At 54.8% G+C, this 17623-nt stretch overlaps 1 protein-coding gene across 1 annotated transcript in view; it reads left to right on the top strand.

Annotated features, from left to right (window-relative positions):
• Positions 1 to 15939, top strand: part of PPP6R2 (protein phosphatase 6 regulatory subunit 2) — an 83128-nt gene extending 67189 nt beyond the window's left edge. Inside the window, exons 23-24 of the mRNA XM_069861212.1 lie at positions 14549 to 14704; positions 15718 to 15939. Coding sequence (XP_069717313.1) covers positions 14549 to 14704; positions 15718 to 15769 — 208 coding nt within the window. The 3' untranslated portion in view covers positions 15770 to 15939. The remainder of the gene's footprint in view (positions 1 to 14548; positions 14705 to 15717) is intronic.
• The last annotated feature ends 1684 nt before the right edge of the window (positions 15940 to 17623 follow it).

The raw sequence follows: 17623 nt of genomic DNA, 5'->3' as shown, positions 1-17623 counted from the left end.
GTTTCACCTAATCAAACGCAAGTTCCGATGTAGAACCAGCGTGCGGTCTTGGAAGAGGGAGATGTCAGTGTCTCCAGCTCTTGTTTTTCAATGTGTTAGAGACATGAAACGATGTGAAAAGTGATTAAAAAACCCGCAAAATGCCAGAAAAAGCTCAGGCAGCTCCTGAGGTTTCTCAGCTTCTGGGCAGGGGTTGGGTTGCGATCGCGTGTGCTGGAGGCTGCTTGGACCAGTGACCTCTAAGCATCTGGTGACCCCGTTTTAAAGTATTTGGGGCTGTTCTTCACCCTCCTCCTGAGGACGCAGGGTTGGAGTCCCCCGTGTTTTGGGCGTCTCACTCAGGAACGTTGCGGGGTTGGGTAGGATGGAGGCCTGGCTGCCCACGCCCCGTGGTGGGAGCTCAAAACCCGGCGCTGAGGAACAAGGCTCAGGGCTGGGTCCAGTGCTGGTCAACGTCTTCATCAGTGACCTGGATGAAGGCATTGAGCGCACCCTGAGCAAGTTTGGAGATGACACTGAGCTGGGTGGGAGTGTTGATGCAAAGGGACCTGACCAGGCTGGATCCATGGGCTGAGACCAACGGGATGAGGGTTAACGAGGCCAAAGGGCGGGTCCTGCCCGTGGGGCACAACAACCCTGGGCAGCTCCAGCCTAGGAGAAGGCTGGCTGGAAAGTGCCTGGAGGAGAAGGACCTGGGGGGTTGGTTGAACAGGAGCCAGCAGGGGCCCAGGGGGCCAAGAAGGCCAAGGGTTTTGTTTTGATGCCCATCTCGGTGGCCTTCATTCTTCTTAGCTGAGAGGAGCGCGGTGCCGTTGTTTGCTGTTCTCCTTTCTGGAGAGCTGCTGGGATCAACCAGAGTTAGTTGGTACGAGCAGGACGAGGAGAACAGGTCGCCTGGAGAAGCTGTGGCTGCCCCATCCCTGGAGGTCTTCAAGGCCAGGTTGGATGGAGCTTGGAGCAACCAGATCCAGTAGGAGGTGTTCCTACCCGTGGCCGGGCATGGAACTGGATGATCTTTAAGATCCCTTCCAACCCAACCCATTGTGTGATTCTAAGCGTATAAATCTGGAGCATTTCCAAGAAGGTCTCCAGAACCTGCTTGGCGTCCCTGACTGCACTTCTACAAAACTCATCTGATTTTGGCAAAGCAAATAAATATTCGAGGAACCACAGTCCCCGCTTCAAAGGTCTCGGGAGCTGTAACCGGAGCCAAAACCCAAAATAGCAGCTGGGGGAAGGCAGCAGCCGGACACATGGATGTGGTCCCAGCTGCTCCAGGTTTCTCCTGAGCTGCACGTTTCGTGGATGTGATCCCCACCTGGTAGATGGATGTGATGCTCTGGGGCTCTTCCAGAGCCGGGTTTCTCCTGGTGTTGGAATTTCCGTATCAACCAGTGACGTGAATCGGAACTTCTTGGTGTCCCCGAGTCTCCCAAAGCTCTCGGCCTTCTCTTGGATTGGATGCAATTCAACACAAATGGCCAATCGAGAACCCGTTTCTTGCCACCTTCCGTAGGGATTTGATGCTCCAGGCTTGGAGAAGAGCAGCTGGGAGACTGCCCAGCAGAGAAGGACCTTGGCGTGTTGGCTGATAGCGTCTGAACATGGGCCAGCGGTGGCCCAGGTGGCCGAGAAGGCCAAGGGCATCTTGGCTTGGATCAGACACGGCGTGGCCAGCAGGGCCAGGGCAGGGATCATCCTCCCCTGGACTTGGTCCTGGTGAGGCCGCACCTCGAATCCTGGGTTCGGTTTTGGCCCCCTCACTCCTAGAAGGACATTGAGATGCTGGAGCACGTCTGGAGAAGGGAGCGAGTCTGGAGAACAAGTCTTGCAAGGATCAGCTGAGGGACCTGAGGTTGTTCAGCCTGGAGAAGAGGAGGCTGAGGGGAGACCTCATTGCTCTCTCCAACTCCCTGAGAGGAGGTTGTGGAGAGGAGGCAGCTGGGCTCTTCTCCCAAGGGCCAGGGGACAGGACGAGAGGGAATGGCCTCAAGCTCCACCAGGGGAGGCTCAGGCTGGACCTCAGGTGGAACTTCTTCACCAAAAGGGTTCTCAGGCCCTGTCCGAGGCTGCCCAGGGAGGTGGTGGAGTCTCCATCCCTGGAGGGGTTTAAAAGACGGGGAGATGAGGTGCTGAGGGACCTGGTTCAGTAGTGGACACGTGTTGTTGGACTTGATGATCTCAAGGTCTTTTCTAACCAAGCAGTTCTATGATTCCAAGGAAATGAACTACACTGAGAGTCTGAGTAGTTCTCAGAATGAACTTGTGGTTCTTGATGACTCTCTAGAAGCCCTTTCCTGGAGGGGCTGGGCTTTTCCAAACCACGTTCGTATTCCTGTAGAAACATCTTTCTTTCTCCTTTTTCCCACTCCCTGCTCTACTGAGCTCCTGGATGTTTCTTGAATCATGGACTGGGTTGGGTTGGAAGGGACCTCAAAGCCCATCCAGTCCCACCCCTGCCATGGGCAGGGACACCTCCCACGGGATCAGGGGCTCCAAGCCCCATCCAACCTGGCCTTGAACCCCTCCAGGGATGGGGCAGCCACCACTGCTCTGGGCAACCTCTTCCAGGGCCTCCCCACCCTTGCAGGAGAACATTTCTCCCTAAGATCTCATCTCGATCTCCCCTCTTTAAGCTTCAAACCATTCCCCCTTGTCCTGTCCCTTGATCAAGAGCCCCTCCCCAGCTTTTCTGGAATCCTTTTCCATCCTAGAAGGCTGCTGTGTTCTTTGGAGCTGCAGGTTCTGCCGTCTCTGGAGGTTCTACCATCCCTGCAGGTTCTGCCATCTCTCGAGGTTCTGCCATCCCTGCAGGTTCTGCCATCTCTGGAGGTTCTACCATCCCTGCAGGTTCTGTCATCTCTGGAGGTTCTGCCATCTCTGGAGGTTCTACCATCCCTGCAGGTTCTACCATCTCTGGAGGTTCTACCATCTCTGGAGGTTCTGTCATCTCTGGAGGTTCTACCATCTCTAGAGGTTCTACCATCTCTGGAGGTTCTGTCATCTCTGGAGGTTCTGTCATCTCTGGAGGTTCTGCCATCTCTGGAGGTTCTACCATCCCTGCAGGTTCTACCATCTCTGGAGGTTCTACCATCTCTGGAGGTTCTGTCATCTCTGGAGGTTCTACCATCTCTAGAGGTTCTACCATCTCTGGAGGTTCTGTCATCTCTGGAGGTTCTGTCATCTCTGGAGGTTCTGCCATCTCTGGAGGTTCTACCATCCCTGCAGGTTCTACCATCTCTGGAGGTTCTACCATCTCTGGAGGTTCTGTCATCTCTGGAGGTTCTACCATCTCTAGAGGTTCTACCATCCCTGCAGGTTCTACCATCTCTGGAGGTTCTGTCATCTCTGGAGGTTCTGTCATCTCTGGAGGTTCTGCCATCCCTGCAGGTTCTGCCATCTCTGGAGGTTCTGCCATCTCTGGAGGTTCTACCATCTCTAGAGGTTCTACCATCTCTGGAGGTTCTGTCATCTCTGGAGGTTCTACCATCTCTAGAGGTTCTACCATCTCTGGAGGTTCTGTCATCTCTGGAGGTTCTACCATCTCTGGAGGTTCTGCCATCCCTGCAGGTTCTGCCATCCCTGCAGGTTCTGCCATCCCTGCAGGTTCTACCATTTCTGGAGGTTCTGCCATCTCTGGAGGTTCTGTCATCTCTGGAGGTTCTGCTATCTCTAGAGGTTCTACCATCTCTAGGGTCATGAAACCTCCAGATGGTGCAGTTCCCACCTCTCATACCCTCCATGACCACCTTGGCCACCGCTGGAGCTTCCCTACATGCCCAAACCACCCCAGAATTTCAACTCCAGGCACTCAGTGAGTTGTCCTTGCGCGGCTCGGTGGGATGTCCCTCCTTGCGGTGCTGCTGAAAGCCCTGCTGAAGATGTTGGCTGCCTTGAGCGTTGTCCAGCGGAAGGTGTTGCAGACGTAGTTGGCTCTTCCTCTACTTCACGCGTATTTAGCAAATTTGTCCCAGATCTCATCGGGTTTGGTAGCTCCTTGTGAAAACATCATCGAATCATGAAATCATTGAGGTTGGAAAAGACCTCTCGGCTCATCCAGTCCAACCATGAGCCCAACCCCTCTGTGCCGACTAAACCGTGTCCTCAAGTGCCACATCTAGATGTTTTTTGAACCCCTCCAGGCTTGATGATTCCACCACTGCCCCGGGCAGCCTCTTCCAACGCTTCATTGCTCTTTCCATAAAGAAATTTTTCCCGATATCTGATCTAAACCTCCAGTGGGGCAAGGTGAGGCCGTTCCCTCTCGTCCTATCTCCTGTCACTTGGGAGAAGAGACCAACATCCACCTCGCGACCTCGTGTAGGGAGCGATGAGGTTGTCCCTACGCCTCCTCTTCTCCAGGCTGAGCAGTTCTGCAGGAGTTCTCCAACCCAAGCTATCATAGGATCATAGAATGGTTGGAAGGGACCGTAAAGATCATCCAGTTCCAACCCCCCTGTGATGGTCAGGGACGAGTCCCAGTGGACCAAGCCCCATCCAACCTGGACTTGAACACCTCCAACTTCCCTGGACAACCTGTTCCAGGGCCTCCCCATCCTCATCATGAAGAAGTTCCTCCTTATGCCCAGTCTAACTCTGCCCCTCTCCAGTTTCGAGCCATTCCCCCTCGTCCTATCCACAAGCTTTTGGACAAAGTCCCACCCCAGCTCTCTTGGAGCCCCTTTAGATACTGAAGATTGTGGAATCCCACCTTGGGGGTCACCTCAGGAGGTGCGTGAGGCTGGAGCCAGGTGTCCAACGTTCTGCTTTTTCTCGCTGTCGCTCTAACTATTACGCGGAAAACGCCGTGTTTGGTGCTCGTACTCTTCGAAACAGCTTGGGAAGCGTCCTGCGTGTCCTCCTGGCTGCTCGAGGAGATGGTCGCAGAGTTAACTCTTCTCTCTTTTTTTTCCAGCGATCTTTACTGTTTTCTTTTTTTCTCCCTTTGCTCCCTTCCTGCTTTCTGCCTCTCTCGCTGCCTTTCTCTCTTGCTGGGGGTGGCGCTCAGAGTATTTAGACCTGCAGTCGTAGGGTATGTATGACGCCGACCTTCTGAGGGTTCCAAACATCCACCTGACAAGTCCTGTCTCCTCATTATTACCTGGGAACGGAGCCCTTGAACCGGGGAAAGCTCCTCTTTCGCGATCCCTTCAACCAAATCCTACCAATTCCATTTCCGAGCCCTGCGTTCCAGTGCCGTCCCCGAGCCCTTCGAAAGCAAATCCGGCGCTTGGTGGTTTCGGGCGTCCTGGAGCTTCTGCCAAACCCTCCCTGTTGGTGAACTTCTCCTGCGAGGAGAGGGGGTAAAAGGGAATCCAGAATCGCCAAATTATTTGGGTTGGAAGGGACCTTCAAGATCATCCAGTTCCACCTCTGCCATGGGCAGGGACACCTCCCACTGGATCAGGGGCTCCAAGCCCCATCCAACCTGGTCTTCAACACCTCCAGGGATGGGACAGCCACCACTTCCCTGGACAACTGGGCCCAGGGCCTCCCCGCTCTCATTGTGAAGAATTTCTTCATAATGTCCAATCTCAATCTTCCCCTTTCCAATTTGAAGCCGTTCCCATCCCATCACTCCAGGCCTTTAGAAAATGTCCCCAGCTTTCCTGGAGCCCCTTCAGACACTGGAAGGTCTCTCTAAGGTCTCCTCGGAGCCTTCTCTTCTCCACAACCCCAACTCTCCCAGCCTGTCCTCGGACGGGAGGTTCTCCAGCCCTCGCATCATCCTTGGAGCCTCCTCTGGCCCCATTCCAACAGCTCCATCTCCTTCTCCTGCTGAGGATTCCAGCCCTGGCCCCAACCCTCCAGCTGAGGTCTCCCCGAGAGGAGCAGAGGGGACAATCCCCTCCCTCCCTGCTGGCCACGTTCTCTGGATGCAGCCCAGGACACGGGGGGTTTCTGGGCTGCGAGCGCACCTTGTGGCTCCTGTGGAGCTTCTCCTCCCCCAGCCCCCCAAGTCCTTCTCCTCAAGCTGCTCCCATCACACCATCCCCAGCCTGGACTGAAATCGGAGGTTGCCCCAACTCCGATGTAGGTGGTTTAATAATTAACTTTGCCATTTTAACAGATTATTTTGGAAGTGTTCTGCCTCTTTTCGAAGGAGCTGAGCATTCAGGAACGTTCTTGCTAGGAAGGTTCTTGCTAGGAATTTTTAGTCAGCCTCAGGCTGTTCCTGAGTGATCCCAGGGGGTTTGTGCCAGTGTTTGACTATCAAGAACGTTCCCAAAGCCACCCAAGCATGTTCAAGCTTCCTTAGGAATTTCTTCCAGGTTTGCTGAAGTTGTCGATGAAAAATTTCTTCCTGCTGTCCAGCCTGACCCCTCCCCTGGTGGAGCTTGAGGCCATTCCCTCTCATCCTGTCCCCTGGCCCTTGGGAGAAGAGCCCAGCTCCCTCCTCTCCACAACCTCCTCTCAGGGAGTTGGAGAGAGCAATGAGGTCTCCCCTCAGCCTCCTCTTCTCCAGGCTAAACACCCCCAGGGCCCTCAGGCTTCTTCTCCAGCCCCTTCCCCAGCTCCGTTGCTCTTCTCCAGACGTGCTCCAACATCTCAAGGTCTTTCTTGTGGGGAGGGGCCCAGAACTGACCCCAGGATTCGAGGAGCGGTCTCCCCAGGGCCGAGGCCAGAGGGAGAAGAACCTCCCTGGCCCTGCTGGCCACGCCGGCTCTGCTCCAAGCCAAGATGCCCTTGGCCTTCTTGGCCCCCTGGGCCACTGCTGGCTCCTGGTCAACCAACCCCCCCAGGTCCTTCTCCTAGGGCAAGGAGGATAACGGATGCAGAAGTGTCTGCGACATGAGCAGGACGTCATAGAATCATTGAGGTTTGTAAAGATCTCTGACATCATCCAGTCCACCTGAAGCGCCACATCAACGTGGTTTTTGAACCCCTCCAGGGATGGAGGCTCCACCACTGCCCTGGGCAGCCTCTTCCAGGGCTTCACCACTTTTTCAGTAAAGAAATTCATCCTCACATCCAATCTAAACCTCCCCTGCTGCAACTTGAGGCCATTTCTTCTCATCTTATCACTTGTTCCTTGGGAGAAGAGACCAACGCTCACCTTGCTACAACCTCCTTTTGGGGAGTTTTGGACATCAACAAGGCCACCCCAGCCCCATTTTGTAGGAAATTACTTGCATTTCTGTGTCTCGGTGCTTAATTGTTAATTGCAGGACGCTAACCTGAGCTTTTTCTTCTTTATGATTTTCCGAAGCTGTTGGAAGATGCTGAGATGTTCAAACGAGATCGTTGAGCATCTTCTCAAAGCATGAGCTGCACTTAAACCGTGAAGCCCCCTGCTTTCGCTGTATCTACTGGTGGATTTGGGGTGGTCATAACTCCAAATTTCTCTTTCAGCTCATGAACCCAAAACGCTTGTTTTCCTTGCAACGTAGAACCAGCGTAGAATCAGGGAATGGCTTGGGTTGGAAGGGACCTCAAAGCCCCGTTCCAACCTCTTGCCAAGAGGAGGGACACCTCCCACTGGATCAGGTTGCTCCAAGCCTCATCCAGCCTGGCCCCAAACACCTCCAGGGATGGGACGTGCCCTGGGCAACCTGGGCCAGCGTCTCCTCACATTTCTTCCTAAGATCTCCTCTCAGTGGGATTCTGGTGGAGTTACTGATGGAATTGCTGGTGGAATAGGTTCTTCCAGTACCTCCTCGCTCGAGCAGCCTGGAGAAGCAATGGAACAGGGAGTGTAGAGGGCGAGGCTGGGATTCTCGGAGCAGAAGTTCTTGCTCCGTTAAAACCAAACCCGTTCCTTCCGTGTTGGGTGGCACCAGGTCCCATTCCATGGAGGCAGACGCTGTGGGTGCCGTGATGGTTGCTTAGACGGGAAGTGAAGATACAACCACGCTCACAGTGTCGGTGGTTTTAGGGTTTTCTGCCGTATCTCCATTGGAGTTTCTATAAAATCCCGTGAAAGCCTCTTCTTGTTCTTGATTGTGCACGGTTCTGGGCCGAAGGCGCTTGACTTCTCTTCGGGCAGCAGGGACAACCCAAAATTGATAAAACAGCACAGAAATGGCATAGAGTCATAGAAGCAGAGAATCCCCAGGTTGGAAAGGACCCACGGGATCATCGAGTCCAACCATCCCCATCAATCACTGACCCATGTCCCTCAGCACCTCGGCCACCCGGCCCTTAAACCCCTCCAGGGAAGGGGACTCAACCCCCTCCCTGGGCAGCCTCAGGCAGGGCTTGAGGACCTTTTTGGGGAAAAAATTCATCCTGATGTCCATCCTGAGCCTCCCCTGGTGGAGCTTGAGGCCATTCCCTCTCGTCCTGTCCCCTGGCCCTTGGGAGAAGAGCCCAGCTCCCTCCTCTCCACAACCTCCTCTCAGGGAGTTGGAGAGAGCAATGAGGTCTCCCCTCAGCCTCCTCTTCTCCAGGCTGAACACCCCCAGGGCCCTCAGGCTTCTTCTCCAGCCCCTTCCCCAGCTCCGTTGCTCTTCTCTGCACTCGCTCCAGAGCCTCAACATCTTTCTGGTGGGGAGGGGCCCAGCACTGACCCCAGGATTCGAGGAGCGCTCACCCCAGGGCCGAGGCCAGAGGGAGAAGAACCTCCCTGGCCCTGCTGGCCACGCCGGCTCTGCTCCAAGCCAAGATGCCCTTGGCCTTCTTGGCCCCCTGGGCCCCTGCTGGCTCCTGTCCAACCAACCCCCCCAGGTCCTTCTCCTCCAGGCACTTTCCAGCCAGCCTTCTCCTAGGCTGGAGCTGCCCAGGGTTGTTGTGCCCCAAGGGCAGGACCCGCCCTTTGGCCTCGTTAACCCTCATCCCGTTGGTTTCACTGGAGAACTTTTCCAATCCAAGCTGAACGTTACTGCCACAATTGGCATGGACGGGATCTCCTAAGCTGACTGAGGTGTTGACCTCGTTAGTGGTTCCTCCCATGGCTTCGAGCAGGATCTGGCAGCTCCACACCACGTCCGCTCTGGGCTCTTGGCAGGGTGGCCAGGCTTGTACCGAGCAAGGAGTTTGGGTGCTGCAGCTTCTTGGATGTGGTGGAGAACGTAATCCTTGGCTTTCCTGAGTGGAGTGACGTTGTCACAGTGGATGTTTTGAGCTCTCCTGGTTTGGAATGTGTCTTTCTTTTCCGTGCCTGCCGACCGTTGGTCTTGCATGTCGCTGGGATTGGCCGTCGCACGCGGCGAGCATGGAACTGCAGCATGAGACGTGGTCGCTTGGATCTTTGGTTGCTTCATTGGGAAGAGCTGCTGGAACGCTCGGGGTGGAAGGTCTGGGGAAGCCAGCACAGGGTGGGAATGGGGCACGGAGCACGAGGCCACCAGAGCTGGAAGATTTGGCTGCTTCTCGGGGTACGTTTATTTGGAAAGAAAGGTTACGGTGACCAAGCTGAGGTCCTGTTCCACCAGAGAACTTTCCCAATCCAAGCTGAACATTACTGCAATAATTAGCATAGATAGGATCTCCTCTGAGGTGTTGACCTCATTAATGGAAGACTGCGTGTTCGTTTAGAAGCTAGAGCTCTCGTGGTGCTGTGAGAAGCCCTAGTGTCGCGTGGCTGCCCTTGGGTCTCCTGCTTGGTCTTGGCGTTGGTCGTTGCAGAGCCTGGGCTTGCAGGACTCGCTTCAAGGCTCACCATGAACCTCGTGTGGAGGGGAGGTCGTTACAACCCTCTCACCTCTGTGTTTGTGGTGTCATTGCTCTTCCCAGCGTGTCTTAGAAGCACAGAATCATGGGATGGGTTGGGTTCCAAGGGACCTCAAAACCCAGCCAGTTCCGTGGGCAGGGACACCTCCCACTGGATCAGGGGCTCCAAGCCCCATCCAACCTGGTCTTCAACACCTCCAGGGATGGGGCAGCCATGACTTCTCTGAGCAAACTTTTCCAGGGCCTCACCACCCTCCCAGGAGAACGTTTCTCTCTAAGATCTCACCTCAATCTCCCCTCTTGCAGCTCAAAACCATTCCCCTCATCCTCTCCCTGCCCTTGCTGATCAAGAGCCCCTCCCCAGCTTTCCAGGAGCCCCTTCAGGTTCTGGAAGGTCTCTCTAAGGTCTCCTCGGAGCCTTCTCTTCTCCACAACCCCAACTCTCCCAGCCTGTCCTCGGACGGGAGGTTCTCCAGCCCTCGCATCATCCTTGGAGCCTCCTCTGGCCCTGTCCCAACAGCTCCATCTCCTTCTCCTGCTGAGGATTCCAGCCCTGGCCCCAACCCTCCAGCTGAGGTCTCCCGGAGAGGAGCAGAGGGGACAATCCCCTCCCTCCCTGCTGGCCACATTCTCTGGATGCAGCCCAGGACACGGGGGGTTTCTGGGCTGGGAGCACACATTGTGGCTCCTGTGGAGCTTCTCCTCCCCCAGCCCTTCAAATCCTTCTCCTCAAGCTGCTCCCATCACACCATCCCCAGCCTGGACTGAACCTGTGGATTGTCCCAACCCACGTGTAGGACTTTGCCCTTGGCCTTGTTGAACCTCATGAGGCTCTCACAGTCTCACCCTTCCAGCCTGTCCAGGTCCCTCTGGAAACAGCCCGTGGACAACGTTTAAGACCTGAACTACAACACATCAGGAAGAGTCAACGGGAATCCCCGACCCGTTTCTCTTTCACCCCCTTGAGGTCCCGAGCTTCAGAGCCACCTGTGCCCTGTGGTGTTGGAGGACGTTCCTCAGTTCATCCCCCCTCGCGTGACCGTGGCCATTCCTGTCCTCTCCTGGAGCTTCCCAGTGGATTAGCTCCTCCCTGCACTTTGCCAGACCCTAGGCAATAGCCTTCTGCTGCCACCAAGTTCCTTTAGACCCCAAGATGATCTTCTTGAGAAGCTCTATTGCCTAAAGGCTGAGTAGAGACCTGTTCGGGATGCTTTGAGCTTGGCCGCGTTACAGGTTCAGAGAAGGACACTTCATCCCCCCTTGGTACTCACCAAGCATCCAGGTGAGGACACCACCAGGCTCTCCAGTGCTGTCCTGAGGACCTCAGCCCGTGGTTAGGAGGAGACACCTTCAGCTTGTTCTGTCCTAACTCTTGTTCTAACCTTCCGGAGGTGAGGATGGATGGTCCTGATGCCTCAGATCATATTTTGTGGTCTCATTTTGTGCCAAGACTAAAGAGTTAGGACGTTCATCACGTGTGTTGGGGGCGATCGGGTATCTCCGAGCGTTGCAGGGCTTGGAGAAAGAGAGGAGTCTTTGTTAGAGGTGACCTCTGCAGCGGCGTTTACGAACGGGGCGGTTCAGTTGTTGACTTTGGCTACGATATCGAGCTGGGTGACCATAAAGGCAGATTGTCCCGGCCGTGGTGTTGGAAAGCCCGGTGAGCACGGCTGTAGGTGGCCTTCACGAGTTGTTTGTGTTGGGTGCTTGTCCCTTGTGAACAAAGCCACCGTTCTGGACAGCAGCTCATTGTTGGAGCGTTTGTGTGAGAGACGTTGAGTCAGAGCTTAAAAACTCCTCCTCTTCCTGGAGGTGGAAGTGTGGGAGATGTGTTTGCAGAGCTGAGGGAGTCAGCAGGAGGTGCAGACGTGGTTGCTGGTGACTCTTTGGCCTTGGCTTTCCTTAAGCAGCCTTGGGACATCTAGTTTATGCAGGTAGCCTGCTCTCCATCCCTGCCCTCAGCCCGCTTGGGGTTTGAACCGTAGAGTTATCAGAGAATCACAGGATCGCCAGGTGGGAAAGGACCCACGGGATCATCGAGTCCAACCATCCCCATCAATCACTAACCCATGGCCCTCAGCACCTCGGCCACCCGGCCCTTAAACCCCTCCAGGGAAGGGGACTCAACCCCCTCCCTGGGCAGCCTCAGACAGGGCTTGAGGACCCTTTTGGTGAAGACGTTCCACCTGATGTCCAGCCTCAGCCTCCCCTGGTGGAGCTTGAGGCCATTCCCTCTCGTCCTGTCCCCTGGCCCTTGGGAGAAGAGCCCAGCTCCCTCCTCTCCACAACCTCCTCTCAGGGAGTTGGAGAGAGCAATGAGGTCTCCCCTCAGCCTCCTCTTCTCCAGCCTAAACACCCCCAGGGCCCTCACGCTTCTTCTCCAGCCCCTTCCCCAGCTCCGTTGCTCTTCTCTGCACTCGCTCCAGAGCCTCAACATCCTTCTGGTGGGGAGGGCCCAGCACTGACCCCAGGATTCGAGGAGCGGTCTCCCCAGGGCCGAGGCCAGAGGGAGAAGAACCTCCCTGGCCCTGCTGGCCACGCCGGCTCTGCTCCAAGCCGAGATGCCCTTGGCCTTCTTGGCCCCCTGGGCCCCTGCTGGCTCCTGTTCAACCAACCCCCCAGGTCCTTCTCCTCCAGGCCCTTTCCAGCCAGCCTTCTCCTAGGCTGGAGCTGCCCAGGGTTGTTGTGCCCCAAGGGCAGGACCCGCCCTTTGGCCTCGTTAACCCTCATCCCGTTGGTCTCAGCCCATGGATCCAGCCTGTTCAGGTCCCTTTGGAGCCTCCCGACCCTCCAGCAGATCCAGCTCCCACCCAGCTCAGTGTCATCTCCAAACTCACTAGGGGTGGACTCTGATAAGTGATAAGACAAGAGGAAATGGCCTCAAATTGCACCAGGGTGGGTTCGGGTTGGACACTAGGACAAAGTTCTTCAGCAAAAGGTTTCTCAGGCCCTGTCCGAGGCTGCCCAGGGAGGTGGTGGAGTCCCCATCCCTGGAGGGGTTTAGAAGACGGGGGGATGAGGTCCTTAGGGATCTGGACAGGACTAAATGATCTCAAAAGTCTTTTCTGTGACTTCATAACATCGGAGCAACTTGTTGCTCCCAAGGAACAAGAGTTACTCTGAAGGAACCAGTGGTGGGATGAGAGGAAATGACCTCAAGTTGTTCCAGGGAAGGTTTCGGTTGGATATTAGGAAAACTTTCTTTGCAGAAAGAGCGGTGAAGCCCGGCAGAGGCTGCCCAGGCAGGGTTGGAGTCTCCATCTCTCTCGGTGTTCAAAAACCATGTGGCCGTGGCACGTTGGGCCCAGTGGTTTCACCGTTACGGTTGAGTTGGTTGGACTAGATGATCTTGGAGGTCTTTCCCCACCTCAGTGATCCCATGAATCCTTGTGTCTTGGAAATCCGAGTGCTTGTATCGATCTTGGAGCATTTGAAATCTCGTGAGCTCCGGTTTCTTGGGTGGAAACTCATTTTCTGATGTTTCTGGCAACATCGGTCGGTTCCCTGCTGTCCCATCCACCCCCCGGTGGAGTTTTTGTTCTTTTTAGAAGCACAGGAGCCCTGTAGGAAGATGATGGTTGGGTCTCTTTGCTCCTCAGCTTTCATTTAGTCTTTTTTCAAGAGCAGAAAGCAAAGCACCGATGGAAATAGAACCTGGATCTCAACATCTCCATCACACATCTCACTGGGCTGTGGTTGGGTGTGCGTTATCTTCTCCCCAACTCAATCATCTACCATGTTCTCCTTCCACTTTTGTAGACTCTCAGAAAGGAGAAGAACTCATTCCTGAAACGGGGATTGGGTTAAAACTGTGAGGACGATGCTTCACGTGCCAGCTTGTCCTCTGCTTTGGAAGCGAAAAAGTGGAGATGCTCACAGAAATCAGTTAAATAATGAGGTTTTTTTAGAGTCAGAGGGTAGATGGGATTGGAAAGGACCTTAAAGATCATCCAGTTCCACCCCCACTGCCATGGGCAGGGACACCTCCCGCTGGATCAGGGGCTCCAAGCCCCATCCAACGTGGCCTTCAACCCCTCCAGGGATGGGGCAGCCACAGCTTCTCTGGGAAACCTGTTCCAGGGCCTCCTCACCCTCATGGTGAAGAAATTCCTCCTTACGTCCCCAGATGGAGAAGATCTGGAGGGTTCGTGGTAGCAGTTATTTCCTTTTTCAGGATTTGAGCTTCTGTCGAGTTGTAGAGAGACGTCATTGGGAATGTCCCTCAGGAGTGAGAATTTGTTGGCTGATGCCTTAATTTAACCGTGTTCAGCTTCTGGAGATACTCCTGGTGAACATCCCTTCTTCTTCTTCTCAAGTTGGCTTGTGGTGTGATGACCTCAAGGCTAAACGGGTCTTTCTGGACCCTCCAAGTCTTGGCTGAACATACTTCTCACCTGCTTCCTTCTCCTCCTTGTTTTCTGTGTCCGTCCGTAGGAGAACGTGCCAGCAGAGGGGGTTAAAACATCTTGGTTGGGGTTGGATTTGGCTGAGGGAAATGGGAATGCTCTTCTTGAGGAGATATTGTTCTTGAGGAACTATTGTTCTTGAGGAGCTATCATTCTTGAGGAGCTATTGTTCTTGAGGAGCTCTCTTCTTGAGGAGCTATTGTTCTTGAGGAGCTATCGTTCTTGAGAAACTATCATTCTTGAGGAGCTCTCTTCTTGAGGAGCTTTTGTTCTTGAGGAACTCTCTTCTTGAGGAGCTTTTGTTCTTGAGGAGCTGTCGTTCCTGAGCATATTTGGTATCTCGATTTTAGGGTACGTAGCCTCCAGAAGGCCCCCAAAGCTTCTTCATTCCAGTTTATTCTCACTTCACGTTTATTTATTGCATTTTTATGGCCTGTGCGAAGAGAGAAGGAGGAATTTTTTTATCTCCCTTGGGATTTAAGCCCTGGTGGTTGATGTTTTAAACGCAAACTTGAATTCTCCCCGCACAGTGACGCCGACTGCGTGGTGATCGACAAGCTGAAAATCACGGACGTGGGAACGACGAGAGCATCCAAACCCCTCAACAACGCGGCCCAGCACGCGGAGGAGCTCCAGAAGACTGCGGGCGTTGTCACGGCTGTCACGGAAACGGCCACGAAAGACAGGTGAGATCAGAGAATCGTAGGATCCGAGAATCACCAGGTTGGAAAGGACCCACCGGATCATGGAGTCCAACCATCCCCATCAATCACTGACCCGTGTCCCTCAGCACCTCGGCCACCCGGCCCTTAAACCCCTCCAGGGAAGGGGACTCAACCCCCTCCCTGGGCAGCCTCGGACAGGGCTTGAGGACCCTTTTGGTGAAGAAGTTCCACCTGAGGTCCAAGCTGAGCCTCCCCTGGTGGAGCTTGAGGCCATTCCCTCTCGTCCTGTCCCCTGGCCCTTGGGAGAAGAGCCCAGCTCCCTCCTCTCCACACCCTCCTCTCAGGGAGTTGGAGAGAGCAATGAGGTCTCCCCTCAGCCTCCTCTTCTCCAGGCTGAACACCCCCAGGGCCCTCAGGCTTCTTCTCCAGCCCCTTCCCAAGCCCCGTTGCTCTTCTCCAGACGTGCTCCAACATCTCAAGGTCTTTCTGGTGGGGAGGGGCCCAGCACTGACCCCAGGATTCGAGGAGCGGTCTCCCCAGGGCCGAGGCCAGAGGGAGAAGAACCTCCCTGGCCCTGCTGGCCACGCCGGCTCTGCTCCAAGCCAAGATGCCCTTGGCCTTCTTGGCCCCCTGGGCCCCTGCTGGCTCCTGTTCCACCAACCCCCCCAGGTCCTTCTCCTCCAGGTCCTTTCCAGCCAGACTTCTCCTAGTCTGTAGCACTGCGTAGGGTTGGTCAGAGATGGTCAGAGTCCTCCTGCTACAGAGGATTGGGACAGGACGAGAGGGAATGGCCTCAAGCTCCACCAGGGGAGGGTCAGGCTGGACATCAGGATGAACTTCTTCACCCAAAGGGTCCTCAGGCCCAGGGAGGGGGCTGAGTCCCCTTCCCTGGAGGGGTTTAAGGGCCGGGTGGCCGAGGTGCTGAGAGACATGGGTCAGTGATTGATGGGGATGGTTGGACTCCATGATCCAGTGGGTCCTTTCCAACCTGGTGACTCTATCATTCTAATATTCCTCTTTGGCTTTCTCTTTAGGAAAGAAGACGTCTTGCCCTGTGCCGAAGCCACGTTGAATGGCCCTGCTTGACGACCCAGCTGCCGTGGGACGTGTGTGACCCAGGCCAGGCTGCTACCTGGTGATGCAATTTGTCAATTCTTCTTCTTCTTCTTCTTCTTTTTTTTTTTTTTTTTTTCATTTTAATTTTATTTTTTAATAAATGCTGCATTGATGAGAGAGAGCTGGCGTTCAGGACCAGACCCGCAGTTTCGACACCTCCAATCTGTTCCGAAAGACGTTTGCGTTGTCTAAATGTAGCATCCAGCAGTTAGTCATCCCAGGAAGGACGAGGCTCTTCCCAAGCCTTCAGCCTACGTTCAGTTCCTTGCCCCCCAACTCCCTTTTTTCCCCCCACTCCTCTCTCCTCCCTCGTTTTTTTTTTTTTTGTTTCGTATCTGGGGTTCAGTCCTGTTTTCTTCGTGTTTCTTGCACACAGTATTCAGCTTCTCTTCGGAAAGGTAGCAGGTCTAACGCTGGGACGCGGACGATGCACCAAAGTCCCACAGTCGTGTGACCAAAGTCCCCGATGGAGCTGTCCTCGGGCAGCGTTTGCACCGCTTTTGTATAGCAATAAAGCCTTATCAGAAACATTTCGTAGGAGGAAAAGATGCAAACACTTGACGTGGGATGAAGCAGGGAGGGATTTCTCTTGGACGGCGCCGCGGGGTGGGAGGGAAGTCGTTGACGTTGGCCCGAGCCACAGGCCGAGTAGGTGACTTTTTGCTCTTAACTCTGAAGCGTCTCGAGAACTGGGAAGTCTCTGCGTTCCGGTGACTTGCTCTCTCTCCTCCGGAGAGGCGACAATTCCTGCGGGATCTTGGGTCGTTTAGAGCTTGGGTCTCTTCTGGTCGATCCGTCAAAACTCAACTTCTCGGATGGCTCAAGACTCAACTTCTCGGATGGCTCAATACTCAACTTCTCAGATTCAAAACTCAACTTCTCGGTTGGCTCAAAACTCAACTTCTCGCATTCGAAACTCAACTTCTCGCATTCGAAACTCAACTTCTCGCATTCGAAACTCAACTTTCTCGGATGGCTCAAAACGCAACTTCTCAGACGGCTCGAAACTCAACTTCTCGGAATTGCGCTCCGGCGGAGAGGAGAACGATCCCCTGGACTGCGGAGAGCGGGAACGAGAGCAGATACGGCACAAACAGCTTTTCAGGTGTTTGCTGGCCTTTTGGAGACTTAATGTATTTTCAAATTAGTATGGAAATCCTTTTCTGTTTGGGTTTTCTTTTTGTTTATTTGGGTTTTTTTGTTCTGTTTTTAAAGTTTCTAATGGATGCAGGAACAGCAACACTTTTGCACTTTGTACCTAGTGACAACACGGGAGAGAACGTGGCCCCAGCCGGGTCTCCTGCTCTTACTCCCTGGGTAGTCGGAGAAGTTTGGGGGGTGGGACACGTGCTGCTGCCTTGGGAGAGCCAAGGTGGCTTTTGGAGAGCCAAGATGGCCTTGGGAGAGCGAAGGTGGCCTTGAGAGAGCCAAGGTAGCCTTGGGAGAGCCAAGGTGGCCTTGGGAGAGCCAAGGTGGCCTTGAGAGAGCCAAGGTAGCCTTGGGAGAGCCAAGGTGGCCTTGGGAGAGCCAAGGTAGCCTTGGGAGAGCCAAGGTGACCTTGGGAGAGCCAGGATGGCCTTGGGAGAGCCAAGGTGACCTTGGGAGAGCCAAGGTGGCCTTGGGAGAGCCAAGGTGGCCTTGGGAGAGCTAAGGTGACCTTGGGAGAGCCAAGGTGGCCTTGGGATAGAGTCAAAACAGCCCCGAGAGATGGAGCCACGCCTCGGGCTGCTGCGAGCGAGGTCACTTGGAGGTGTGGGGCTGCCTCGGGGACGTGGGAGCTTCTGCCGAGGTTGGAGGAGCCGCTCCTGCGATGGGGCCTCAGCT

This window comes from Phaenicophaeus curvirostris, chromosome 1, assembly GCF_032191515.1.
Source record: "Phaenicophaeus curvirostris isolate KB17595 chromosome 1, BPBGC_Pcur_1.0, whole genome shotgun sequence".
In the NCBI taxonomy this organism is placed as follows: domain Eukaryota; kingdom Metazoa; phylum Chordata; class Aves; order Cuculiformes; family Cuculidae; genus Phaenicophaeus; species Phaenicophaeus curvirostris.
This window is presented reverse-complemented; position numbering and strand designations above follow the sequence as displayed.